This window comes from Limanda limanda, chromosome 17, assembly GCF_963576545.1.
Source record: "Limanda limanda chromosome 17, fLimLim1.1, whole genome shotgun sequence".
Taxonomy (NCBI): Eukaryota; Metazoa; Chordata; class Actinopteri; order Pleuronectiformes; family Pleuronectidae; genus Limanda; species Limanda limanda.
The window spans coordinates 3,923,320-3,950,354 of NC_083652.1; the positions used below are offsets into that span (position 1 = coordinate 3,923,320).

General features: G+C 42.1%; 3 protein-coding genes across 3 annotated transcripts; 2 read left to right on the forward strand and 1 right to left on the reverse strand.

Moving 5' to 3' along the window:
- Nucleotides 1-750: 750 nt before the first annotated feature.
- atp5mc1 (ATP synthase membrane subunit c locus 1) lies at nt 751-5,954 on the forward strand. The gene is made up of 5 exons (XM_061090329.1): nt 751-838; nt 2,279-2,326; nt 3,745-3,825; nt 4,030-4,208; nt 5,518-5,954. Exons 2-5 carry the CDS (start codon nt 2,288-2,290, stop codon nt 5,630-5,632), a joined length of 414 nt encoding a protein of 137 aa, XP_060946312.1. The 5' UTR covers nt 751-838; nt 2,279-2,287; the 3' UTR covers nt 5,633-5,954.
- Nucleotides 5,955-7,949: 1,995 nt separating this feature from the next.
- ube2z (ubiquitin-conjugating enzyme E2Z) lies at nt 7,950-16,563 on the forward strand. Its single transcript, XM_061090155.1, has 8 exons — nt 7,950-8,087; nt 8,328-8,815; nt 9,399-9,471; nt 10,615-10,802; nt 10,948-11,059; nt 11,204-11,316; nt 12,391-12,481; nt 13,345-16,563. Exons 2-8 carry the CDS (start codon nt 8,358-8,360, stop codon nt 13,525-13,527), a joined length of 1,218 nt encoding a protein of 405 aa, XP_060946138.1. The 5' UTR covers nt 7,950-8,087; nt 8,328-8,357; the 3' UTR covers nt 13,528-16,563.
- A 1,125-nt stretch (nt 16,564-17,688) lies between these two features.
- LOC133023270 (NACHT, LRR and PYD domains-containing protein 12-like) lies at nt 17,689-26,664 on the reverse strand. The gene is made up of 9 exons (XM_061090260.1): nt 26,612-26,664; nt 24,847-25,158; nt 21,987-23,856; nt 21,642-21,815; nt 20,713-20,886; nt 20,120-20,293; nt 19,180-19,353; nt 19,037-19,083; nt 17,689-18,676 (listed from the first exon to the last, which is right to left on the reverse strand). Exons 2-9 carry the CDS (start codon nt 25,124-25,126, stop codon nt 18,057-18,059), a joined length of 3,513 nt encoding a protein of 1,170 aa, XP_060946243.1. The 5' UTR covers nt 25,127-25,158; nt 26,612-26,664; the 3' UTR covers nt 17,689-18,056.
- Between the last annotated feature and the right edge of the window lie 371 nt (nt 26,665-27,035).

Consider the following 27,035-nt stretch of genomic DNA (forward strand, 5'->3'; position numbering starts at 1 on the left):
AAATACAAGGGATATTCATTGTTTAGTTTAAAAAGGCGTAGAGGTAATGATGTCTGATCTACTGAGCGGACCATATGGTTTTCATAGTAATGCCATACAAGCAAGTAGCCAGTCAGCTTTACCTTTAGCCTCAGTGTACCATCAAGTTCGGTCCTTTATCATAGATTACAAGGCCAAAACACTAAGGTGCACAACTGAAGTTATGTTCCTATAACATGCGCTGCTGGCCGCTAACACCTGCTAACATGTACTGGCAGCTGGCAACTTAAATTGTGCAGAAGACCTTGAAACGTTCACGGGGTATTCACCATTTAGTCCTATATCCTAAAAAAGAAAATCTGTAAAATATACAATTGAATCAACAATTTTCAAAAAAGATGATTCGTTTATTATACAATATATAGATATATAATTTGCATAAGGAATACTGACATTTATCGGTATATTCTTGTGTAGGCGGGACTTCCCTTAGACCAACCAATACCTGCATAGGACACTGGATGTGCTTTGAAAGGTCGCCTCTAGTAAACTCGTCCTTCGCGGCAATACTGTCCAATCAAATTAATGAAAGTTCCATTGGTCCCGCCTTCACAGACCTTTCGGCCAGTCAAAAGCCTTGTGCCTGAGTAAAGCTCCATTCTATAGGCTGGAAGGACGCATGTGACGTGGCGATGTGCCAATTAGGATCAAAGGAGGGTTCTCTCGGACCAATGGACGTTTAGGACGCAGGGGCTGAGCTTATAAAGTACAAGGTGACAGTTTGTCTCAGCCTACATTCATTGACTGCCGCCGTGCGAGAGCAGATTATCCCGGACCCTCCGAAAGCCCGAACTAACCGGTAATGTCTGCGTCCCTCAGCGGCTGCTCCTCTCTGGAACCTCCGTGGACCGCCTCATTAGTGCATGTGTGTGTGTGACGGTTAACCGGCTGCGTGTGAAGTGTCAGTACATGTTGGGAAGCTCGCTGCCTTTGCTAACGGTAGCTAGTAAGCTAGGTCGGCCATTCAATGACTTGGGTTCTTGGGAATGACTTATTGATCTGAGCAGTGCGTGTGTCCTCGGTGTATCATCGAGGCAGCGAGGGGAGCACCGCCAACACGGGGGGTGAGCACCGGGACAGCCCGGGGTGGATCGTGTGCGAGCAGCGGGGTCGCACCGGGTTCAGCGCGGCCAGGCTCCGCTGACAGGCGGCGGAGCGTAAAATGTCTGACACGACGGGCCTACCGTGCTCCGTGGGAGTCTCCCGCTGCAAGGACACTCCTGTCGGACACACGCGGGGGCGTCTCACGCCTTTGTCATTGCACTCCCACCCGGCGAGGGGTCATTCTAGCAGGGGGTGCACTGACCCTGCTTTCTAGGCCCCGTTTGACCGTCTGCGGCTCTTTTTTTGACCTTCACCGCTGCTAGCTGGTTAGCTTAGCCACTTAGCTCTCCTCTACGCTGACAGTCTGCCAAACAGGTGACAGATCAACGCGAGCTACTCTCCTTTCTGTTTTTGATATAGTTAGAACCGTGTCTGTCCTTCCTCTACATGATGTTAATGGTCAAACTGCAAATCTTGGAACAGGTGAACGTTGCAAACGGACATGTCTTCCAGGTCGCAGCTAATGGCGTCTGGGAGTGTTGAAGCCATTCATTCTGCAGCATGTGTGGACGTTTAGCGGTTTAGACTGGAGCTGATCCTCGCAGTAGTCGGTGAAATTGGATTAGCTTCCTGGCTGAACTGGTCAGGAGCCATTGACCAGAGATGCACTTCTCCTTGGTGAACTTGTTGCTAGACATGTGCATACTTAAGATTACTGTCACCAGGGTGTTATATAATTCAAGTTTTTAGAAGCATGACTTAATACACCTGAAACCTATTTCCACGAGCAAGTCTGTCACTTTGACCCTGAGCTGAATACAAGTTAACCTTGCAGCCTTGTACTGAAGCTGCAGCTCTCACTCTTTAAATCATCTGTTCAGACTTCAAGGCTGCACACGGATTTGAAAAGAATCTGAAGTCACAACCTTGGACATGGATTGATGTATTGTACACATTCTGTTAATATTAGTCTTTTATGAAGATTGGTAAACTTTTGTGTAAGTGTATGTTATACAAGCAAGTCTGTATGACAACAAGATGTACATCTTTCTTTTCTTTAGTCTATTTCCTTTTAACTTTTAAAAAGTTCCAGGTAAACTTAATGTGAACATGACTGACGTTAATCAGGTCACTAAATCAACTGCTTTATCCGCTGTATATGAAGACACTAACGTTGTGTTTCTTCTCTCCCCAGGTTCCAGCCATGTACGCCTGCGCCAAGTTTGTCACCTCACCTGCTGTGGTACGTAAGCTGTCTTACTTTGAACATCTAATGACATGTACAGCTGAGGAAATGTTGAAGATCGTAGCTTTGAAACTTGGTTGTTATATTCCTTTGACCAAGAGTAAGCACTAAACAAGCATGTTAAAAAACAACCCATTGAAACAAGAATCTTAGAATGTCAGTGTCATGACTCCAAAGGATGACACGTAGATGCTTGGGAAGTCATCATCTTTTTGCCATCATTGAATTCAAGGACACACTAACTTGAGCAGGTTGGCAGTGGGGGGTGGCCACACTGGGTTGATGCTTGGACACTGTTGCATAGGCTGTGGCATTTCCATGTCAGCTGACACTGCAGCAAGATGGCCATCTCAGTCAGGGACAAGCTGTGGAGGACACAGTTCCAAATTTAAATCTGACTTGCTGAACACCACAGTACATATTTGCCATAATGTAGCACCAGGGTTGGGTTGAATGGATACACGGATTGTAGAAATACTTTTTTTATCTTGCTAATTTTGATTTATCAAATGCAATTTATCAACATGGATTTAACAGACAAGGTAATAGAGCTGAGACAATAAGCTTTTCAATCAATAAACAAAAAGCTAATGTAATTGTATTGTTAATCATTATTAATTTAAATTCTGTTTGGTTAATTTCAGCTTCTCAAAACTAAGGGATTTGCAGTTTACTTGATTATTGTAAATCTATTTACATGACATTTACACACATGCATTAGCCAATTAATTCTCTGTATCACTATTTTTACTTATTTTAATCTTTGAGGATTGCACTACTAGTGTGGCTAATAATTTTGCTGTCCTGCAGTAGTCATAACAATGTTTACCGCCAGATTCGAGAGCTTCTTGCACTCATTAGACTCTGTATAACTGCTGTAGACATGCATATAACTACACAGTTCCTCCATATTTTCTCTGAAGGAGGTCCATGTGTAAATGTCAGAGTGCGACGCCCTGCAGTCTCTGCGAACTTTCTCCGCCTGGCCTCTTAGTTTAAAGTCGCACAATCTCACGTTGAAAAAGTGGTGTCATACATGGAGAAGACGCAGACAAATGTGTCAGGAGAGATTGTGGTGATAAGAGCCGACACGGTCGTCTGTGTGTTAAGTAGTTAATACATCGCTTCCTGCCTCTGGCTGCTCCACCTGTTGTGACCGTGTTGGTGTAGAGAGCCTCCCGCTGTGTGAAAGGCAGACTGCGGGCACACTCGAGCCAATTCTCAGGATTTTACCCGCAGGTCATGTTTGAAAACGAAGACTTTAAAGCGCCTGTAGAGGCTTAAATTTTTTCTTAGATTAGTTGCTAAGGCCACTTCTATCTTGATCTTTGCTGTAGAAAATCAATTGGACGATGCACAATTTATCATTGTGTGTTGAGTTTTAATGAGGTCTTCTTCTTCTGTGTTGTCTGTAGCTGCGTGGAGGGTCCAAAATCCTCGCCCGGCCAGTCTCAGTCTCCCTCTTCAACAGACCTGAAGCCTCAGTAGAGCAGCAGGTTGGTGTTTTTTTTCACATCCTCCACATCAACAACTTGTATCTTTGGTTTTGAAAAAATCTGAGTAAATCAAAGGCATAACTCTTTATTTTTGCACTGTTTTCTGTTTCTCAACATCCGTCTGAATAATCAGTCTGACTTATTGGCTCTTTGCTGATGTGTAGCAGAGGCAATTAATAACTACTTTCTCCTCTCCTCTCCCAGGCCTTGTTGCCACTCAGTCAATCTGTAGTCGCAACTCGCTCCTTCCAGACCAGCGCTGTCTCCCGAGACATCGACACCGCCGCCAAGTTCATCGGTGCTGGTGCTGCCACAGTGGGTGTGGCCGGCTCAGGAGCTGGAATCGGAACCGTGTTCGGCAGCCTCATCATTGGCTATGCCAGGTAACATTTTCACACATCAGCCATTTGGATGATTTGATCCACAGCACTGAGGTGTTTCTTTTGCTTTTGAAACTCTTGTTCAAACTAGTTTGGATAATTCTCTCAGATTAATAATTAGTGAATATAATCATATAAACACTTACAGTGGTATTAAACATGCAGACTGAAGTTTAATCAGTATTTGTCCAAAACAAACTACATTAAATCCAAACTTTACATTTGAACTACATTGCCTGAAAGCGTTGACTTTCAGCACTGCTGGATGCTACTGTCATATCAAAACTTTCCTGATGGCAGCATTTGCCGACAGTACAGCTGCAACAAGGTAAAGAAAGAACGCAATTACCTTTTTGTAGCTGACAATGTATCAATATCTGTGAAAGGAATGGCCACAACAAACTGTTACCTAAACTTGAGTTGTCTGTAACATGATGCCAACGTAAGAGCTCAATAGAATGGCCCCTGAGTTATGGATTGTTAGGCTTAAAGGGTGGGGACGCTTTGATAGGTGTTACTGTTTTTTATCTTTCTTAAAACGCATACATTTGTCAATGGGTCTGTTTATCAAAACTATTTTTATATATGTCACCACTATTAAACAGTCCGGCCGGTGCCTGTAAACGCAGCGAGGCAAGTGAGGCCTTATGATAAACATTTGAGCACACTACATGCATGACAAACGAGCCCCTTATCGGCTGAGTTTCGTGTTGGATTTAACGCAATTAATTTCTCAACTGGTCTTGTTGAAAGCTGCAGTACTGTTGAACTACACTGCATCATGTTGACAGGTGTTCTGTCTAATCTGTTAAAATGAATGAAAGGCCAAACAGCAGACACTCTGCAAAACCAACTGCAGCTTCCTAAATGAATCAACTCCTCCAAGGCTTAATCCACATGAACATTTTGGTTCCTATCAGTTTTCCCCTTTCCATACTAACGTGTCTGACTAACACTCGCTCAACAGGAAGCATTTTAGTGTTAGATGCACAGAGAGCTAGGCTACAAACGTACAACGGCTCATCTCATACACATGTTACCGATTGTAAAATGAGGAACTTTACTACACAACTGCTGTTGGCAAAGACATTCGGGTCAGTAACATCTGTAATTGATAATCCATGTTGTGTTCTATACTGGTTGCAAAGGGTCATGCGATGGGAGCCTGCCAAATCAGTGAAGGCTATATAGTAGTACAGATGAGTTTCAACAGAAACTGAATCTTCTCACTGCATTTACACTGCATTAGTTGTGGCTCTTTGTTCCTGATAGCCTGACTGTATGTTTGACTCCTCTGTGCTTTCCTCCGCAGGAACCCCTCCCTGAAGCAGCAGCTCTTCTCCTATGCCATCCTGGGCTTTGCTCTGTCTGAGGCTATGGGTCTCTTCTGTCTGATGGTGGCGTTCCTCATCCTGTTCGCCATGTAAATGTGGAAGCACACCCACACCTCTCTTCCCTTCACCGATACCTCCTTGTCCTCCTTCTGTCTCCTTTCCCCTCCCTGCTCCCTCCCTCCTTTACTTCCATCTGAAGAGGTGGGACGGAGGGTTTCCAGAACGGGAACTCCGAACGAGCTGATGGGCCATTCCAATCAACAGGGGGAAAAACAATATTAAAGATCTGAGGTTAACAAACCTCCAATCCTACATTTATATGTTCCTACACTTATTTTTGTTTTTTCTGAAGTTGTATGTAAGACCTCACTTCGGTTGAAAAAATCTGTCCAGAATAAATGGTTGGGATAACTGATATCTGTCGTGTTCTTTCTCTTTTTTTTTAACAAAGAATACTTGAAATTCATCTATAGCCCTTGGTCTCTTTCATTTGGTCATTTACCATGTAATGTCTGTCTATAATTTGAAGGTCCAGTGTGTAAGATTTGGGCCATCTATTGACAGAAATTTAATATAACATAATCCTAGTTTTCACGAGTGTTTCATCTAAATTATACAAATAGTTTTCTTGACCCTAGAATGGGCCCTTTTATATTTACATACTTTATATTCTCATTTGGAGTGGGTCCTCTCTGCGAACGCAGCAATGTTTTTTACAGTAGGCCAAACTGGACAAATTAAACACCCTTTGAGGTTTTTATGACAACTCTTTCATGTTTGGAAGGTGAGTGAGGGGTATTCAGCTGCAACATGCAACTTCACCACTAGATGTCACTAAATCCTACACTGCAAATTTAAGCCTCTTTATTACAAGTTACATGTGAGGGGGGGGGGGGGAATCTTCCTGTGACAGGTGGTTACGTTCCTGAGTGTGCTGGGAAAAAAAACTAAAACTTGTAGAGATTGTAAACTTGATTGGCATTTTGTTAAGATTGTTTTGGTTCGGACGGTTTGTTTTTTCTCCCAATTCCAAAATGTCTAAATTAGAAAAAAATATTTTACAGTCTCATTAAATGGAGGGTGGCAAACCTCCCTTTCAGTTGATCAAATATGTGTTTCCCTGTTGGCTAATGGTATCCCTTCAGTTGAAGAATTAATCACTTATCAAAGATGACATATTGGCATAATGTGAAACTAATGGAAAATTCAAAAATAAAATTAAAATACTACAGGAAGCAAATGACTATGTATGTGACTCTTGAAAAGTCTTATGTGGTATGTCAATGGTAAGAGTTGATAAAGCAAAACATTACTTTTTTCGTTCATACTATGGATGTATGATTGTCATATTCAGTGATAAATGAAAGCAACATCAGCATTATTGAGTTTCCTAAGTTATGACTATTAAACATGACTGACAAAGTGGTCTAAATGGAGCCCTGGTTTTGACTTAAGACGAGTAAAAAATTGAATTGCAATAAATGTTTTTTGTTAGATAATGGTCATCGGGCATCGTTTTTTCACAGTAAAAAGGTTACTGGTTCGAATCCTGAACTTGTTTTATCATTTACCCCTCAGTATTATTTCTTGATTTGTTCAATATTATTTTGACTTTCCTCATGAGCTTTTCCTAAATATCAGATTCACCACTGTAGGGCATAGCTGTCACCCACAATATTGTCTCATCTGCAGGTGTGCAATTGACTTCACAAAATTGCTGAGCTCATGCTGGGCTTGCACAGAGAACTTTCATCCAAGCGTGTGTCGTTTAATACAGGAAGAGTTTTGTGAAGTGCGTATGGAGGCCTGTGTTGATGACGTAGGTTGCGACGTTCAAAGCCTCGCGAACCGGCATGTCAACCAAATATCAGTCAAAACAGCTACACATCACCAAAACACATCACAGTCCCACATGTATATTCAATATGTAGCCAGACCCAGACATATAATTATACATCAAGCTAGTTGACATCTGTCACACTCAGATAAAATATTTACCCTGAAGGACAATCCGTTGAACTTGAAGATCTGAAGACTGAACTCGTGAACTGTTTTTTGATTCGTGGAGTAAGTATTTTGAGTATTTTAAATACAGAATTACTCCACTCCAAAGTATTTAGTTACAAATTACGTTAGATTTTTTTATCGGCCCTATCACATACAAAATATTCAAAGTAATTGAAATACGTATTTCAAATACAAGTAATAGAAATACTGCCGAGCTGGACAACATGCAGGGGCTCATGAAAGGATTTCAGTCGATCTATACAACAATTTGTCACTAATAATTAAATTTAATCACTTCATATTTTACTTTGATAGCACTTTCAACAGTCGACACAGCCAAAGGGAACCTTTATCTTGAAAGTTCACACCGGATATCGTGTGTATTATCATTGAGAGTAGCTTGGTGAGAATCGGATCCTGAAGTTACGTTGTGTTTACGGACTTCGGAGGATGCGGTCGGTTTTAAACCCTTTATTCTGACACCACATCCCGGTAACGCGACAACACCCGAGCCCTGGAGTGGCTGACGAGGCGGAGCGAGGTAGACTGAGTCATTTCTCTGACCACCTCTTACTTTTTGGAGGCCTGGGGACAAGTGCAGTTCAGCTAACCACAAGTAGCCACCATGTCGTGGGAATAAATGCAGTGTTTTGTGGCCTCCCCCCTGCCCCGCCAGACGTCTCTCTGATCCCATCGGCCCTGAAAACTAGCAGACGTCACTCAGCTGTCATTAAAGCTAACGTTAGCTAACCATTAGCACTGTCTGGCTCTCACCACGTAGGTTGTGCTTTAGCCTGCTAGCTTCAGAGCTATGGCGGACAGCTTCGGAGAGAAGTCCAGTGGCGGTGCCCTTGGCTCAGGCGTCACCGGACATGGCAGCGGAACCACGCTGCTGCCGACTCTGGCCAACTCTCTCCCCGGGGGAGCCCCAACAGCCACCGGTGCTCACACGAGCTCCAGCTCGGCCTTCCCCCCTCCCGTTGCGGTCGCCCACAGTGGCCTAACCACTGTAATGGCACCAATGTCCGCTGTCACTGCTACCGCTGCCGGGTTCGGGACCACATTCAGCTCCGGTACCCTGCCCCCGGTCGTGGCCGTGACGCCATCCCTACACACCGTCTCGCCTCTCCCCGGGATCGCGCTGGGTGTCGGCGGGGTGGCAGGAGCGGGCCTCCTATCCCAAATCCACACCACGCCCTGGGACCCGACCCTCAGTACGGACTGGGACAACGAGAAGGCTTCCCAGCAGTGCATCCTTAGGATAAAGAGGTAATAACCACAGGTGCAATGGTTTCGAAAACAAATATGTAGCAATTTCCAGGTGCGTATAGACTCAAACAACTCAACGATGCCAGTAAAAGCGAAAGTGAAAGCGTTCTATAAAGTTTCTGCGATCACTTACTTGAATCAATTATCCTAGTACAGTAATACACATGCCACATTAGCATCATATCAGGAGAACCTGCTGCTTAACTATGCTTTGATCTACACTTACATCCAAATTGTGTTATATCAGATCTTAATTGAACAAGACTACAAACTTATTAAAGGGTCAGTTCCCCCAAATTGCAAAGAGACATGTTTCACTTCCTCTTTGTAGTATCTACTCAGGTATCTATCACAAGTTGTGTGGAAGTTAATCAGGAGAATCGGGTGGAAAGTTTGAACTACGTTCGACTTCTTCGACTAAAGAACTAGTACCTATGAAAAACGTTGACAGCAAGTTGTTTGTGGAAAAGTATTTGTTATTGCCAAAAGCTTTAGTGATGTACATATCAATAGACACCTCTGATCACCCTGCCATAGTGGGAACTTCATCTGTCTCCCTCGCATTCTCTCTTTGTATCTGCAGGGATATCATGTCAATCTACAAGGAACCTCCCCCAGGGATGTTTGTCGTCCCTGATCCTCAAGACATGACCAAGGTAACATGTCCTGTCTGAGAGAGCATTCACACTATGGCCCGGTTCAGACCTGGTGTTAACATCCGTTCTCAGATATATGATCACAACTGATCAGCGTTTATCTGAGTTTGGTGTAGCAGTGTCACTCTGGTCGAACATCAGCAACCTACACTACCATGACCTACATTTGAAATAACTGATCCAAACAAAACAAAAATTGTATGTACTACTACTACTACTAATAATAATAATAATAATAATAATACTAATAAACTTAATTAAGGGCTGCAGCTATTGATCATCTTAGTTCTTGAGTATTGTATGGATTATTACATTTAGTAACCCCTTAACCCTGAGTGGTATCTGTAACTCCGTTATGAAAAGAGCACGTTAAATATGAAGCAACATAGTCATGCAGCAATAATAACCTTTTCTTCTGTAAAAAAAAAAATACAAAGATGGATTTCACAGAATTACTACATCTATCTGTGTTTGTTTCCAGACGGAGTTTGCCCTATTGTCATGGAGACAGGTCAGCTGGCATACTGCCTGGCACATAACCAAGCATTTTCCATGACAATAGAACAAACTCCATCCTTGTGCCAACAAAGACCAAGAATGGCATTTGAAAGCTCCATGAAAAAGGTTGTAAGTGAAGTGAACCGTTGATTTGACAATGAAATCACATCCAAGTTTCAGGTGTCCAGTTACTTGAGGCCTGTATTTCATCTACTTTGAGTTCCTCATAGATTGCTTTATGTTTGTTTGTTGAGCAGTGAAAGGGTGCTTTCCAGCATGTGTCACACCTTTACTGGCACAATCGGCTTTTCCAGTTCAACTTGTGTTGAAACCAGACCAGAAATCCTCATTAAATAATGTGGTAGGAGTGACATTTTTCGGTCTGGAGATCACTGACTCTTGTCAATGTCCTTATTTTTTCCCTTGTTTCTCTCAGAGTTGTAAGATGTGGATATTGTCAGTGTTTTTCTAGGTCAAATATTCTGCTCCATGGTCTCTTTGTCCCCAGCATCCCTCTCTGTCTATGTACATTTCTCATCTATATTCAACCCACCAATCTCTTCTCCTAACATTCTTCCTATCTTCTGTCCATTAAACCAACTTCTCGACCTAACTAACCTTTACATTTTCTTTTATTCCCTACAGATCCACGCACTTATCACAGGGCCATTTGACACTCCATATGAGGGCGGCTTCTTTCTCTTCCTGTTCCGCTGCCCACCTGACTACCCCATCCACCCACCCCGGGTCAAGCTAATCACCACGGGACACAACACAGTCCGCTTCAACCCCAACTTCTACCGCAATGGCAAGGTTTGCCTCAGCATCTTGGGGTAAGTCGTGGTCATTCCTTTCAAAGTCTGGATTCTTTTTTCTCACCAGGATCCATCAAGGATGGTCCATCATGATGAGAAATAAGTTACTTCGCAGTAACCTTTTACATAGTGCTGTAAGGTGTGTGTTTGTGTTTGTGTGTAGGACATGGACTGGCCCAGCATGGAGTCCAGCTCAGAGCATCTCATCTGTCCTTATCTCTATCCAGTCTCTGATGACAGAGAACCCCTATCACAACGAACCTGGCTTTGAACAGGTAGTGTGTTTGTGTGACCTAAGATGGAGTTGATGCACATTGTTTTAAAACAGGGGAGGGTTTAATGCCTTATATATTTCTTTCTTTTTTTTGTTTATTTGTTATTGATATATATATGTGTTTGTGTGTGTGTGTGTGTCTCAGGAGCATCACCCAGGAGACAGTAAGAACTACAACGAGTGTATCCGCCATGAAACCATGAGGGTGGCAGTTTGTGACATGCTGGAAGGCAAAGTCTCCTGTCCAAAAGCTCTGTGGTGAGACTTACACCCCCGAACAGACTTCATATAAATATCCATCCTGAGTGATCCGATCCTAAGTGAGCAGCTCTAGAATGCACCCATGTGTCCTGGGCCACACTGATGGACCACCTAAATACATTTTTTTTTTTTGGCCACTGACACATTATCACCTTTGACATCCTGGCTCCTCTCTCTCCCTCCTACCACGACACACAGATGCCTACTTTCAAACTGGCTAAAAAGAGCAAGTGCTCACTGGAGACTCGTTTAGAAACATTCGAATGCAAAGTGTGAACAAACGAAATTCGATTTGTGATCGGATCACTCAAGATATGATGTTAATACCATGTCTGAACAAGACCTAACATAAATGTCCGATGCGTCCTTTTTTCCTTCTGCCTGTAATATGTTTTTATTTGTGTAATGGTTTTATTTCTTCTATATTTTTAACTATATTTCATCGTCACTCCTCTCTTCTTTGTACTTATTAACTAAAGCTGATTTTAGACATTCACTGAACTTCAGATATTCCCTTGAAATTATCTGGAGGGGCTGTATGTGACAACGCAAAAATGTCCAAGTTAGTTGCTTTGGACAATATTGGGAGTTTCTCCTTTGAGCCTTCGGATAATAACTCTTGATAATGTCCATATGAGCCCTTGTAAACATATAGAAGGATTATGTCTGTAGAATTTTCGGTGAGTGAACTGGTGTGTTGACTTGCGATGGCCCAAAACTTAAAAAAACCCAGAAAGATTACTTCTATCTCAGGATGAAAAAGAGGTACCATATACAGTATGCAGTTCATGAAGATTTCAGCTTGCAAAACCCTGAGATTCGAGAGCTTTTGCTGATAAGGGCTAACCTTGGTTTCAAAGTGCCGAAAATAAAAAACATGAGTTCAACCGTGGAATTTACAGTCATGTCCTGCCCTCTGAATGCTCTACCCAGACGCCACATGCTCCAGACATTTTCCTGTTGTTATGAGCCAGTCTGACCGGAGAAGCTCTTGTATTTTTATTTTAAACACATTTTCTAGAGTTCATGCCTGGGAAAAAACTGAAATGGTGCATGCGTGTGTGTTTTTAGGAGTGTGATGGAGAAGTCCTTCCTTGAATACTATGAATTCTATGAGGGAGTCTGCAAAGAGAGACTGCATCTACAGGGACAGAACATGCAGGTGACTACATTTGTTTCTTATCCGCTTTCTTCTTATCTGCCTTTGCTCATTTTACACTTTTTAAATCAATGACAACTTTTATCTCAAAAATACAAATAGTGTGGGAATTTATTTGATGCTATCAGCCATTCAATCCAAGCAGAAATGTTGGATGGATGTATATCACTACTTTTACTGTGTTTAACCATTCTGAGTCAGTAGAGTTTGGTATTTACCTCAGTTTTGTCCTCACAGGCCGGTTAGTTTTAAGAATGAAAATGCAGAAAGACACAAAAGTTGAATAGAAGGTCATTTCCTTTTATTTTGAAATATTCTTTCTTAAAAGATTCCGGCACATTAAATATTGAGATGTTTTTCCTTATTACTAAAGACCTGTATATTTCAACAGATGATAGTAAATTTTGAAAAACTAACTCTAATGATTGATCAACAATTACAGCAAGTGGTCTTTACAAGTGAAATTCTTGTGTTTAATCTCTGTAAACAAATTCTAAAATATCTCCACTGATGCGTAAAGTGTTACTTTACATGAACTGCTAATGTTATGATGCTGCAGATTTGAGGCCCTAATTGGGCATTTTGGCATCAAATCAGGAAACATTATTTGGTGGTGTGTGCCAATGCTAGGATATTGTATCATCAGTAGATGACTTCAGCTCCTGCTCATTTACACAGACTGCTACTAACTGTACATCAAGTCCTGCAATAGATAGCACACAATTTGTGTTTCAAATTATGTAACGGTAGCATGTTTGATTATACCTGTGGCCAGATGTAAGCAGCTGTGGTTCAACATCTGCACCTGGTGTTTTTGTTTGTTCCGCCTCTCTCTGTTGGCTTACTTCTCTGTCTCCTCTACCCAGGACCCATTTGGTGAGAAGCGTGGTCGTTTCAACTACCAGGGCCTGCTTGCTCGCCTCAGCACCACCCACAGGCAAATACGGGAGAAAAACCTGGCAGAGGGCGACCCCAACCATGATGACTCGGACTCAGACACCAGCTCCTCAGGGACAGACCCTGACAGCCAGGGCAGCACCCTGCCCTGACTCTCAGGACGGTTCTGGACTCAATGCCAGGCCGATAACTAAAGACAAAGGGACCTTTTTTTTTTCAATTTACATTCGAGGAACAAAATCACGGAAGAGATTGCAACACCTATGTTTAAGGCAGCCCAGACAAAAGCATTCTTCTTATATGCAATTCTCCAGCCTTGCTGCCGCGGTGGGCCTCTCGCCCTCCACCCTGGTGTCACCGCTGGTCTTTGCCTCTGCGCCCGCCCTCCAGTGGCCAGCCTCGATGCACACCGCCACTGAACTAGCTTTCCACGAATTATGGTCAGAGGTCCTACATTTTGTCTGAAAGAGGCATCTTGTTGGGGGGAGAGCTTCCCTCCATTTCCTCCCCTCCACCTTTAGTTCTCTCTCACCGCTTCATGTCACAAACAAGGCTCTGGTCCATCCGGGTGATGCCACTGCTATCCCACTTCCACTTTATTGAGCAGACTCCACTCAAGCTATAGCTCTTCATTTCACCTCTGCGTTTCAACCACCCATTTCCGCAGTTCCACCGACCCTCCAACCTCAACCGCCGTTCTCATCATAGACAGAGTGCCTGTTACTCAGTCCAGGCAGCTTGCACGCATCTCCTCCCTGCCCTAACACAATCATACACGTCCCCTGGACAAACGTACCTCTGACCTCCATCCAAGAATAGCGCTGCATGTTGGGCTGAACCACGTATCTCGTCAGGAGTCTGAGCCCATCAAACACTAAATGAATCGTTAAGGTGTTAAACGATTGTGGAAAATTAGTTTTCATGTCTCTAGCCCCATTCCTACCCTTGGTCAAGGAGTGCAAACCTGCTTCCACTCCACATGGATGTTATAGACTGTTGCTGTGTGATCAAGCTTTTCTCTTCAAAAGAGATGGGATTCATCCCAACAGGCAGGGTAGCTGACCGGCGTCGGCCAATATTCAGCATGCAGTCCAGTCCTCTCAATGTGCATGACTGTTTGAGAAAACCAGCACACGTACCTGCTGAGGTAATTCATAGCTCTCTATTCCACACTGCCATCTAAAATCATTCGCTCCCCCTGCCTGAATTGATTTCAGAAGAGAAAAAATTAGCAGTCTTTGAAAGACATTTCATTCAATGATCGAATTACTTGGGTGGTGAGGTGTCTGCATTGGTTTTCTTTGATACTCCATCTTCCTCCGACAGTCCGAAGACATGCAGATTGAGCTTAGATTAATTAGAGACTCTTAATTGACCATAGGTGATATTGTGAATGGTTGTTTGTTTTGGGTCTGTAATACGCCTGCGACCTGTTCAGGGTGTATCCCGCCTCTCGCCCAATGTCAGCTAGGATCGGCTCCAGCTCCCCATGCGGACCTCAAAGAATCAGCATTATAGATGATGATTTCAATACTTCCTTTCATGTAATTTTTTGTACGACAAAATGCATCAGCCAATTTGAATCCTCATGGTCTACCCACCCTCCAAAACCTAGCGGCACTTTCATCTGGGAATTCTCAGACTAGCTGATGCTTTGTGAGCCATGTGCCTTGTCTCCTCTGGCCAGGGTGAAACCACACCTCACCTCTTCAGACTGGACTTCAGCTGCCGTCACGGCATCAGCGCATTGAATCAGTAGCTCTGGACTCTTCATAACAGTGATTCCTGTATATTATGCACTTCTGCTTAGCTTTCAGTTAAGGACTCTGTTTAGCAGAAAAAGAAGCTGTTAAAGAAATGTCTTTTTTCATTGAAATACATCTTCATAGTCTGTTTGCTGTTATGATAACTTTCTATGTGTCAGTTTATCTGTATCCATAGCTGCTGCTTGTGAGATAAAAAACAAACCACGCTGTTCTTCAGCAGGTATATTGAATCTAATGAAGGCGAGACGAGGGGACCTTTCTGTTGTTTTTTACACAGCGGGTAACTCAAGTTGCTCTGCTCTGTCTGAATAAGACCTTGTTGCATCTGTGCAAAGGCACAAAGGGTTATTACGCAAATGTTTTTTTTTTTTTTGAAGATTAACTCCCAACAAACAACAGCGATTTCAGAAGCATCCTTTTCACCATTAGATGTCAAAGTCGACTCCGATCAGGTCTAGTGTTACAGAATCTGGTATAAAGGGGAAATAATGCTGTCAGCCTTTGATTATCCACTTTTTACAGCTGACTTATTATTTGGTCCATGCAACAACACTACAGGAAATTAAATGTTGCTGACAGGCAGCATAGCTTGCAGTCTTATCACAGTGGAGAGGTGTCCTCTCGTAAAACAGTGAGAATCAGATCTGGCAGAGTTTGTATGGCCTCCGGTGATGCTAATTTTTTACAGTCTATCGTAATTGAGTACTCACCGGTCCATTTGTACGTAATCATTCCAATTTATTCTGGTTATAAACAGATCTCTCTTTTTTTTAACTCGACTGTTAAAGGTGGAAGAAAATCTAACGGCCACATTCCAGCTGAGCCAAAGCTAGTCCCCCAAAAGCAATAGAGTCTCTTCATCCTGCTAATCAGTGGTACGTTTGTTTATCAGACTCTAATCTGACTCTGCGTTCCTCTTCAGCCTTTCTCAAACTCTTTTAAAGAAGATCTTCAACGTGAGACATATGGGTCAGATGCATGAACACCTGTTGTGCTTGTTGTAGCTCCTCGTATTTCGTTGCCCCTCCAGTGTGGCTCTACATGCTTCATGTTGGTGAAGAGAAGCAGTCTCTGCTGTCAGTGCGTTTGTCAAACACGGGCATCTGACAGAGGTTGGTGAACATTAAGATTGGATTACTAATATAGGGAATTTCGGTTTCTTTCTCTTATAGTTTTCTAGAAAAATAATATAAGAAGCAGCTCCTAGCAGAATGATCTGACTGCCAGAGTGGATTGCATCAGACTTTCTGAAGAGAAGAGTCCAATTCCTGTTTGTTTGTGTTGTGTTGTGCTCGAAGCAGGGTTCTTCTGTCGCTCCAAAACAGCTGGATTACTTAAAAAAGTGATCATTTCCAGGTCTTGATTGTGTTGGTTATTGTACAGAAATTCTGAAAAAGTACAGAATAAAATGTTAAGTCCTGATACTGAATGAAAGTCAATCCTTTTGTCTACCAACTGTCAATTTAAATGTTTTTCATGAGTAAATCCACCCTCCATAGAGTTAATTTCATGACACAGAATAGTCAGTTTCTAGCCTTTGTGAAAAATTTAGGGTCATCAAATTTAAAATGTAAAACATTTTTTCTACCTCTTTTTTGTTCTCTACCAACTCCTTAAGAAACCAATCAGCTCACTTTATTGAACAGTTAGCTACTAACTTTATTTACTGCAAGGCAAGGGCAAACACTGCAGGGCTTTGTCACTGGAAAGTGCTACCCATCCACTGCTGCTAAGAAAACTAAAACCAGTGAAATCCCAGGCACAGAAATGGCCTGGGAACCAGATTCGATCACATTTGTTTGAATCAATCTGACTGCTGTCCCTTCAAGCGCGCTAGCACTTAAGCAGAATGCTATAATAATGATGGACTTGCCAGGTAGTAAAAGAACAATTCACTGCAGAGGATATAGTTCCTTTTGTGCACAAGAAGATAAAGTGGCAGTGTGGTGTGTATTTCCTTATATATGTGCATGTGACTATCTTGATAATGTTCCCATAAAATAAGGGACTGCTGACTTCAGACCATGTTGTTGATCACAGTTCTTTTCTAGAATGACCGGGAGCATGTACCTTCACCAAAGCCTAACAGTCAACTTATTAAACCACATTCAAATCATTAGACCCAGATTCTTATTTGGATCTGCATCAAATTGCTCACACTCATAAATATCAGTCTCTTAAACATACCAGATTTTCTATTTTCATTTGGATCCATGAATTAAAAAACCCTTGAAAATATTGACAACATCCTACCTCACAATAGTGAAAAAAAAAATCAACGATACACCCCCTGATCTGCGTCCACACCAAAAATGAATGTGTCCTTATGACTTGTGACTTATACAACATCCTTCCAGCTTATTCTGTGTTTATCTGTCCAGTAGTTTTTGCATAATCCTAAACAAACCAACACATAACCTCTTCCAGAGGTAAAATGACATTGACCAGTTTTATGAAAGTACCATCTTTACTGTATTTATGAGGTGTAAAAATGTATTTATTGACACCTAAGGGAAACGGGAAGCTATGTTAAATTAGATCTTCTTGAGAAAATAATTGTTTTATTAAGTAAGAGAGGATAAAAAACATTACACAAACGGATAAATAAGGTAAACAGGGTGCTGCAACAATGTCTGCCTTATCTTTTAAAGGTCCAGTGATTTATCAGCAGAAATGAAGCATGGTTTTTAAAATGGTGATTTCATTTGTGTACAATTACCTGACATTGTTGTGTTTTTGTTGCATTAGAATGAATGTTAATCTACATCAGGAGTGGAGCCTGCCATGTTACAAGTTGTGGTTCCCCTATATACAGTACTTGGGTTAGGTGAGGTGGTTGGTTGCAAGATACAATGTCACCGCTAGGAATCTTAAACAATTTTGAATATTTACAACATGATTTCTATTTAACATATTTAAACTCCCTGTTCTTGTAAAGGATTTGCTTGTCCTGTGGGATCTTGTCTGTCCGCAGGAGGTGACTCTCCCTCCTGACACAGAGACACAGTGGAGTCGAGCCTGATCAGATGCTCAAACCCGAACGCAGGGTAGAAAGGTTCAGTGAATGTGCAGTTGAAGGTGTGGAGGTGGAGCAGTCTGTCAGAGGAGACTCTGTAGAAGGACACAGAGCCAGCAGACCAGTCCAAATACACTGCCACTTTCTCCGAAACAGTGCTAGGATCACATATGCATACATTCGGGTGGATTTTGTTGTTGGTGAAGACAGAGAAGCGACCTCGAGAGCAGCACACGCTCCATGACTTGTCATTGAGACCGAGGCAGCAGTCGGAACCTTTTCCTTTTCGTCTGATGCCTCTGTAGGTCACTCCCACGGACACCCACCCTTTCCTCTCCACCTCCCAGTAACAGCGGCCAGTCAGAGCATTGGTGCACAGCAGCTGCTTCCAGTGGTGGAATCTCTCTGGGTGATCAGGATACGGCTGCCTCTCCCTCACCAGTGTCACCGTCCTGTTGTCCTCAGACAGAGAGAGGTATGCGTTTGCAGTGTTTGGGTCCAGGGTGATTGCACATGCGTCTGAGAGAGAAAACAAGAAACTGCTCAGATGCAGGCAATAAGGCAGGAGGAACCAATCAGAACGATCACGTATTTAGCACACTGCATCCTGTCCTGCAAATTGATGAAATATGACTTCATTCTTATACTGTGCACTATAAGAACGAAAGTTGTTTCTGATATTCTTTCTACAGCACAAGAGACATGAATACAACAACAACTATAAGATGACACAGTGATGCTCCTCCACCCTGCTCGAGATCAAAGTGAGAGGCGTACAGACTCGAGCTCAGTTTTCCCAGAGATTTAATGTAGTGAATCATTATCGAATAGACTTAATTAAAAATGATCTTTACATTTGTGAGTCAAAAACACACTTACACTTCTCTAGTCCGGATTTCAACCAGTGCTCGCCAGAATGATCCACACTAGGTAAACAAACACAATGAGCAGACTTAATGATTTTCTTTTTACAAGCAATATCAGTTTCTTCCAGCCTTCGAGCAGCCTTCAGCTCCACAAACCTGAGAGTGTCCAGTCTCCACCGTGGGTCCTTCACTCCAGCAAAGAGCTGCGTCAGCCCTGAGCCTCCGGGGTGATTGTATCTCAGGTCCAGCTCTCTCAGATAGGACGGGTTCGAGCTCAGAGCGGAGGACAGAGAAGCACAACCTTCCTCTGTGACCAGGCAGCCCGACAACCTATACACAAACATTGTGCTTAGAATTAAATCACACCTAAAGATTGAACGTGCATGTAAATAAATGAAAACATGAAGATCAGGATGAAGAGGCTTCAACAATCATCAGTGATGATCACATCCGTTGTAGCTTCATGTCATACATTAATTCCAACAGATGCACACATACACAAGACAGTCATAGTCTTACCGAATATATGTCAGGGAGGACCACTAATAAATGAACACAGAAAATTATACCAACACTGTGCAATATTACATCCATTTTACTTATTCCTATTATCATTGTCATGAAAACTCTCTGACCTAGTATTAGTTTTAATATCTCATGTAACTTATTTTCTATTATTATTTCTACCAGGCACTGCTTCTGCATTTACTCTGAATACACTTTTTGATTAATAATTGGATTAACTAAGTCTATTTTATCTTATTTATCTCTTCAGGGGGGTGGAACCAATCCCATTTTACACTGGGTGAGAGAGGTGCGGTGGCCAGTCCATCACAGTCCTGACATACAGCGACTAACAATCCCTAGTTAATCTACGCTGCATGTCTTTGGACTGTGGGAAGGAGCTGACAAAAGGAGAACATGCGAACCTGCGCAGGAACAATCATGATGGTCCTAACCTTGGCCCACAAATATTTAGAAATTGTAAAATGCAATTTATATGAGAGAAATTTGTGAGGAAAGTTTGATCGAAAATTTTAATTTATGTGGAATAAAGCATTATAAAGAGTTACAAGTCAAAGATAGGATTCCTGACCTGAGGGTTTCCAGTCTGCAGTGTGGACTCTCCAGTCCACCAGAGAGCAGCTTCACTCCTGAATCCTGCAGGTCATTGTTACTCAGATCCAGCTCTCTCAGACAGGAGGAGTAGGAGCCGAGGACTGGGGACAGAGCTGCACAGCTTCTCTCTGACAGGTTACATACATCCAACCTGAATCATTCATCATAAAAAAAAATGAAAATGCTATACGTTTATCCAGAAAGGCAGTTTAACGTAAAACAAAGATAAAGATATGAAATGTAACGTCGCTCATATTTTTACGTCCTGAATGAATTATGTATTTCCTGATGAAAATCATCACTTAATCCAAATATGTCTGCTTCCGGTAGTTCGGGTTCAGCCGAGCCACCTTCCAGAATCAGATTTGTTGTCATGCTATAATTTGACCACACACTGCCTCTGATTGTCATGACAGTCAAATGAGCAGAGCTGTGCTCACTGGAGTCATCCAACATTTGTATTACTTAGGTTAATTGGACATGCAATTAGTCAAGCTGTTGTTCAATTTGAATAATGTCCTGTGCTGGACCACAAGGAAAATGTAAACTCGCAGTTACATTGATCTCAACCTGATCATTTCCATTTTACAGCAGCAGCTTATCAGTCCATCACAGAGCAGCTTCACTCCTGAATCCTGCAGGACGTTGTTACTCAGGTCCAGCTCTCTCAGCCTGGAGGAGTGGGAGCTGAGGACCGAGGACAGAGCTGCACAGCTTCTCTCTGACAGGTTACAGCCACTCAGCCTGCAGACAAGTCACAAACAAGATTAGCTCACAAAAGTTGAACTTGACGTCCCTCTGAGCTGACAAAGAAATACACACTTTGTGTATCATTTTCTATGTTAAGATGAAAAGCATCAGAGGGGTGACACATTCTGTTTGTGCACACTGTTTACATACCCCAATCAGACTATGCTATTTTTTTATTGTAATAATGCTGTTTTATATAGTAATAATTGGGTAATCTATATAATTATTGGCTGTAAAAGTTAATGCAATACGGCATTATATGTATATTATATGTCATTTTCTGATTTCGCTCTGACATCATGATGATGTCCTTCCTATAATATCATAAATAATTTGTAATCTACAGTATATAAGCTTCAGGTTTTTTCTTTAGACTTACAATTACCTTGAAAAATATATTTTTTAATTATCTTAATTTTCTGTCTTTCTGGTGACTTATTCTTGTTGCTTATTATTTGACACCATTTGACGGTGAATCAAATTCTGATCAATATAATCTATTGTTTCGCTATTATTTGCAGGAATGTCTTGGAGAATCAGTTTTTTCAGACTGTATTTGTTAGAGCTTGACCTACAGTCAGTCCCACCAAGTGTGGTGAAAATTCATCCATTTGTTGTGGAGTTATTTTGTTCAGACACACACATATAGACAGACAGACAGTTATCCTCTGCTGGGGTTGGGTAACTAACTGTTTGGCTATTGCTGCAAAAGTGACATTCAAGTTGTTTTAAAATTTAAGTGAGCTGACCTGAGAGTTTCCAGTCTACAGTGTGGACCCTTCAGTCCACCAGAGAGCAGCTTCACTCCTGAATCCTGCAGGTTGTTGTTACTCAGGTCCAGCTCTCTCAGACAGGAGGAGAGGGAGTTGAGGACTAAGGACAGAGCTGCGCAGCTTCTCTCTGACAGGTTACAGCCACTCAGCCTGAAGAATAGTTTGTGAAAACATAACATAACCTCAACTGACAGAAGTAAGATGGCCAATATTGACCAATAATGATTGCGCAAAGAAATGACAGGTTAAAAAACAAATACAATTATTTTTGAAACATCACTCTATATAATCAGAAATTAAAATGTAAATCATTACACCTACAAGAACACAACAGAGTTCCTGACCACTGGCAGCAGCCTCAGGAGTCCTTCCTCTGAAGCAGAGTACTTCCTGAGGTCAAACTCATCTCTATCTTCTTCTGAGCACTGAAGGATGAAGACCAGAGCTGACCACTGAGCAGGAGATAGATTTTTGCTGGAGAGCCTTCCCGAGCTCAGGTACTGTTGGATCTCCTCCACTAGAGAACGGTCATGTAGTTCATTCAGACAGTGAAACAGGTTGATGCACCTCTCTGGAGAGGGATTCTCTCCGATCTTTTCCTTAATGTACTGCACTGTTTCCTGATTGGCCTCTGAAGTACTTATTGAGTGTTTCAGCAGCTCCTGTAGGTTATTCTGATTGGCCTCCATGAAGAGACCCAGAAGGAAGCGGAGGAACAAGTCCAGGTGTCCATCTGGACTCTCTAAAGCTTTGTCAACTGCCATTTTTTGGATTGAGGCAATGGACGGTTTGCTAAAAAGCATCTGCACGTTTTGGAACTTAAGCTGTTGCTGCACCATCACATTTTTCTTCCTGTTAATGAGTGACTGCACGACATAAACTGCCGCCAAAAACTCCTGAATACTCAGATGCACAAAGCTGAACATCTTATCCCCATCCTTGTCCCTCCTCCACCGCCGCTCTTTTTTAAAGATCTCTGTGAACACCCCAGAGTAAACTGATGCTTTTTCAAAATCAATGCCGCTCTCTTTAAGATCTTTTTCATAAAAGATGAGGTTCCCCTTCTCCAGCTGGTGAAAAGCCAGTTTTGCAAGTGAATGAATGTGTGCAATGCTCTGCTCTGTGCCATACTTCTGCTTTGTCTGTCTGATCTGAAACATCAAGAACTCTGTGTACAACTCCGTCAGGGTCTTGGGCAGCTCTCCTCCCCCACTGGTTTTCAACAAGTCCTCCAGAACTGTAGCAGTGATCCAGCAGAAGACTGGAATGTGACACATGATGTGGAGGCTGCGGGATGCTTTGACGTGGGAGATGATTCTGCCACACAGCTCCTCGTCCCTGAACCTTTTCCTAAAGTACTCCTCTTTCTGTGGGTCAGTGAATCCTCTCACCTCTGTCATGATGTCCACAAAGTCCGGAGGGATCTGATTGGCTGCTGCTGGGCGTGTGGTTATCCAAAGGCGAGCTGAAGGCAGCAGTTCCCCCTTGATGAGGCTTGCCACCAGGACTTCTACTTTCACTGACTGTGTCACATCAATGCAGGGGGTTTTGTCAGCAGTGAAGTCGAGCTCAAGTCGACTTTCGTCCAGACCATCGAGTACAAAGAGAAGTTTCAATTTGCTCTTGTCGTAGTTGGTGTTTCCTGAAGCCTGTAGGGTTGTGAAGATCTCACTAAGATCGTCCTTCCTCATGTCTTTGGTTTCCCTGATACACTTGTGAATAAGCTCAGCAAAAGAAATTATCCTCCCCTTTAGCAAATTCAGCTGGCGGAATGTGAGGGGGAACATGAGGTGCACATCTTGATTTGCTCTTCTTTCAGCCCAGTCAAGAATGAACTTGTGTACAAGGAATGTTTTGCCAATTCCTGCAATCCCATTGGTCAGCACTGTTCTTACAGGTGTGGATTTTCCAGAGGGGTGTTTGAAGATATTACTGAGTTTGACTGCTTCCTCTATTTGTCCTGGTTCTCTTAATGCCATCCCAATTATCCTGACTTCATGCTGCGTGTTGATGTTCACAACCCTCCCATATGTGATATAGAGCTCTATGTAGATGTCATCTAACTGTTTTTTATCCATTCTTTGAGTCCATCCTTCTTGTGCACACATAAATCTGTTCTGGAGGTGGGATTGGAGTGAGTGCTGGTACAATGCCATGTGTTGTGGAGGTTTAGGTCGTGGCTGCAGGAAATCTATTTAACATACAGAGAAAATAAATATCAAAACAAATATCTAATTAGCAGATCATATCTAATAGTATATAAAAAAACAATCATATTCCATTATATATATATATACAGTATACATATTTAACATATAAATTGGAAGCAAAACAGATGGCCTGTTCCTCTCCAAGACCATATTTTAGAGTACCAGCTGTGGTCTAGGAGGGAAAGTGGGTTGACCATTAATTGCAGTGTTTAGTCTTATCCAGATGTTAATGTATCCCTGAACAAGAACTCATGGTTTATTGATGTAAAAAAAATGTATTTATATGTATGTAGAGTCAACTTAGCACACCCTGGTACTTGTGAGTAGCATCTCTGGCAACAAAGTGGGATGCCCCCATACCGGTGTCACCACTTCCTGACATGACTGTTATTTCCTGTTTAATATTTGAATTTGTTTGTTATTCTACCTCCAGTTTTTGTGTGTTTTTCCTACCAATTGTCTGTACCATCTGTAGTAAGTCTGTTATTTAAAACCATGACTTTCTAACTTTCAGTGGCAAACATGTTATCTTCCTGGGTACTTCTCTTCTTTACCACCGCTGTATTAACTCTGCCTCAGCACCTATATTTGTGTCCCATCTCTTGTTGCTGCCCATGCTTGCACAAGGCCTTCGTCAGGGTGCAGGCCAAAAATAGTAAAACGCTGGTTTCACAATGAAGCTTTTCTTTACATATGAGTGTAACATACAAAGAATGTTATCGATGTTGCATTGTTAATTCCTCTTTCATATGTTTAAGAGCTAAAGAAGAGAGTAGCTTTACCTCCAGTCTGACTGCTGTTGGTGGGAGAGTGAGGAAGACATGCAGCCTGTGCTCGAATTGAGGACGTTTTGTTGCTTTCTGAAATCTCCCCAACATCATGCACATGTACTAAGAGATAAAGAGACAAATAAATGCCCTTAGACCTTCATTTAAATAAAAAAAATCCCCATGATATATTTTATTACTTACATTCGGATCCTGAGCTGATGCAGGACAACCTCTGCACAAGATCGTTCCTGCTGATCTTTGTCAACACTTTCATGGTCACCTCCATAGAGTGCTCGTGATACGTGTGCATGATGAGGTCCAGTGTGTCCAGCCTGTCTGCCTTCTCTAAATGGCTCTTTGGAATGGCTGGGAAGCGTTCCAGGATTTCAGCCTGCTGCAGGAACCATTTAAAGGTTTTGAGTTCTTCATCTGTCAGATCCTCCAGTGTTTCGAGGAGCGGCTCTGTAACTGCCGCCATCATTGGCTCCTAATAAATCAGAGGATATTTTACCCCTAACAAGGACATGATAAAAAAAAAAGCATTAGATGATCATGGTTCCCTGTACAGTGGGCGCTGTCTATTGTTTAATTATTTGTAATAATCATGATAATAATAGCCTTGAGAGAGAGAGAGAGAGAGAGAGAGAGCTTTTCCAATCTCTGATTACAAAGTGGTTGACAAGGCAAACAATCAAACAAGTCATCAGAATTGAAGACATTTTTTTGTTAAAATTTGAAGATAAGAAAATAAGAATACATTTTAATTTATAGTCCAGAAATGTCAGTCTATATGTGGATCCATATCTTGAGAACCCTTTATCTTATCAGCTTCACACTTAGCATGTGCATTGTTATGGTGCCGTGGAAGTGCAGTGTTAAATTTGGTATGATATGGTCTCAAGATAAGTTCAATAATAATAAACTTTGAGGCGACAAGTGCTCTGTATAAACGATGGCTGGGACTCAACCACCTAAGTGACATTGTGGACTACGACACCAGTGCTTTCATGACAAGGACCTCGTCCTCCATGAGAATAGATTCTCCAGTTCAAGGTGATGCGCACAAGGTGTGGCAAGCTTTCTGGAACTGCTTTACTTTACTTTTTACAGTTTCAGAGAGGACTGCAACCAGCTTCACCACAGGCCAAGCTAAAAGCCTGTTCCCAACTGGGAGTTCAAGTACAAGCAGGAAAGCCTCTCTGATAACAGTATAACTGACTGTAAAGGCTTTTTGCTCTTTAGTTTTCAGACCTGATTTATTTATAATTATTACCAGGCAGCACTATGTTCCTTAAAACTGTCAGGTCTTGGTGGGCAGTTAACACAGGGATTTGTAAGTGTTTCACATAACCTGTTTGTTACAGCCCAGTTTTACAGATTGTCAGTAGAAGTTACTTAAAAGGGAAGTAAAATAACAGGAACCAAAGCCTTTGGCGTCACTCCAAGCAGATTTCACAATATGAAACACAAGCTCAGACAAGGTTTTCAATTATTAAATAAAATATTCTTCTGTGACACTTAAACTATAAGGAGAATAGATAAGAGATAAATAAAATATTCTTTCAAATATTTGACTGTTAGCTCTGATCTTATGCATTTGCTGTTGTATGTACTTTTCTGTTATGACACTGTGGAAGTTTGTTGTAATTAGATTAACTCTAAACTTTGCATAGGAGAAATTAGTTCAACCATGATTGAAATATCAGTAATGATATCAAAAATATCCTTTAGTCAAAAGAACCTGACCTGGCAGACTAGTTCTGGTATTTTGTCAAATACCACACGTTGCAACTTAAGAGTAACAAAAAGGACATGTAAAATGTTGCTAAAGAAGCTCCATTTTGGTCCCAGGGTCACTGCATTTACCTAAAGTGGACACTCAGATAGAAAGCTACCCTGGCTCACATCCTCTACGTAACTGTAGAATAAAGGTCAATGATATACTTGTCAAACATGGATAACTTACATCCAAATGAAGAGATTGTCATTGTTCCTCTGTGTAAGAAGCACACAGTAAGTGTTGACGTTTGTGCCTCAGTCCTCTGTGCCTCATTGCTCTTGATGTTTGCTTTCACATATAAGAAGCCTCCCCCGTGACAGTGTGGAGCTACTGGTGTGATCTGCGCAAGTCTGAGGTGGAGGGATTGTCTTGAAGGTAATACTTCCCCGAACTCAGTCTCCCAGGCAAAATGCCTTTACATCCAAGGCTCTCTACATTCTGTGTGAAGGCAAGTGTTCTAACACTGTCGTTATCTGAACAATCTGATTCATTAATTAGTATGTAAGTGTATATATTTTCAATCACTATCTTACTAACTGCAGTACACAGAATGGAGGGAGTGTCCCCTGGTAGACTGAGCTCAGGCAAATTCGAATCCATAGACTGTATC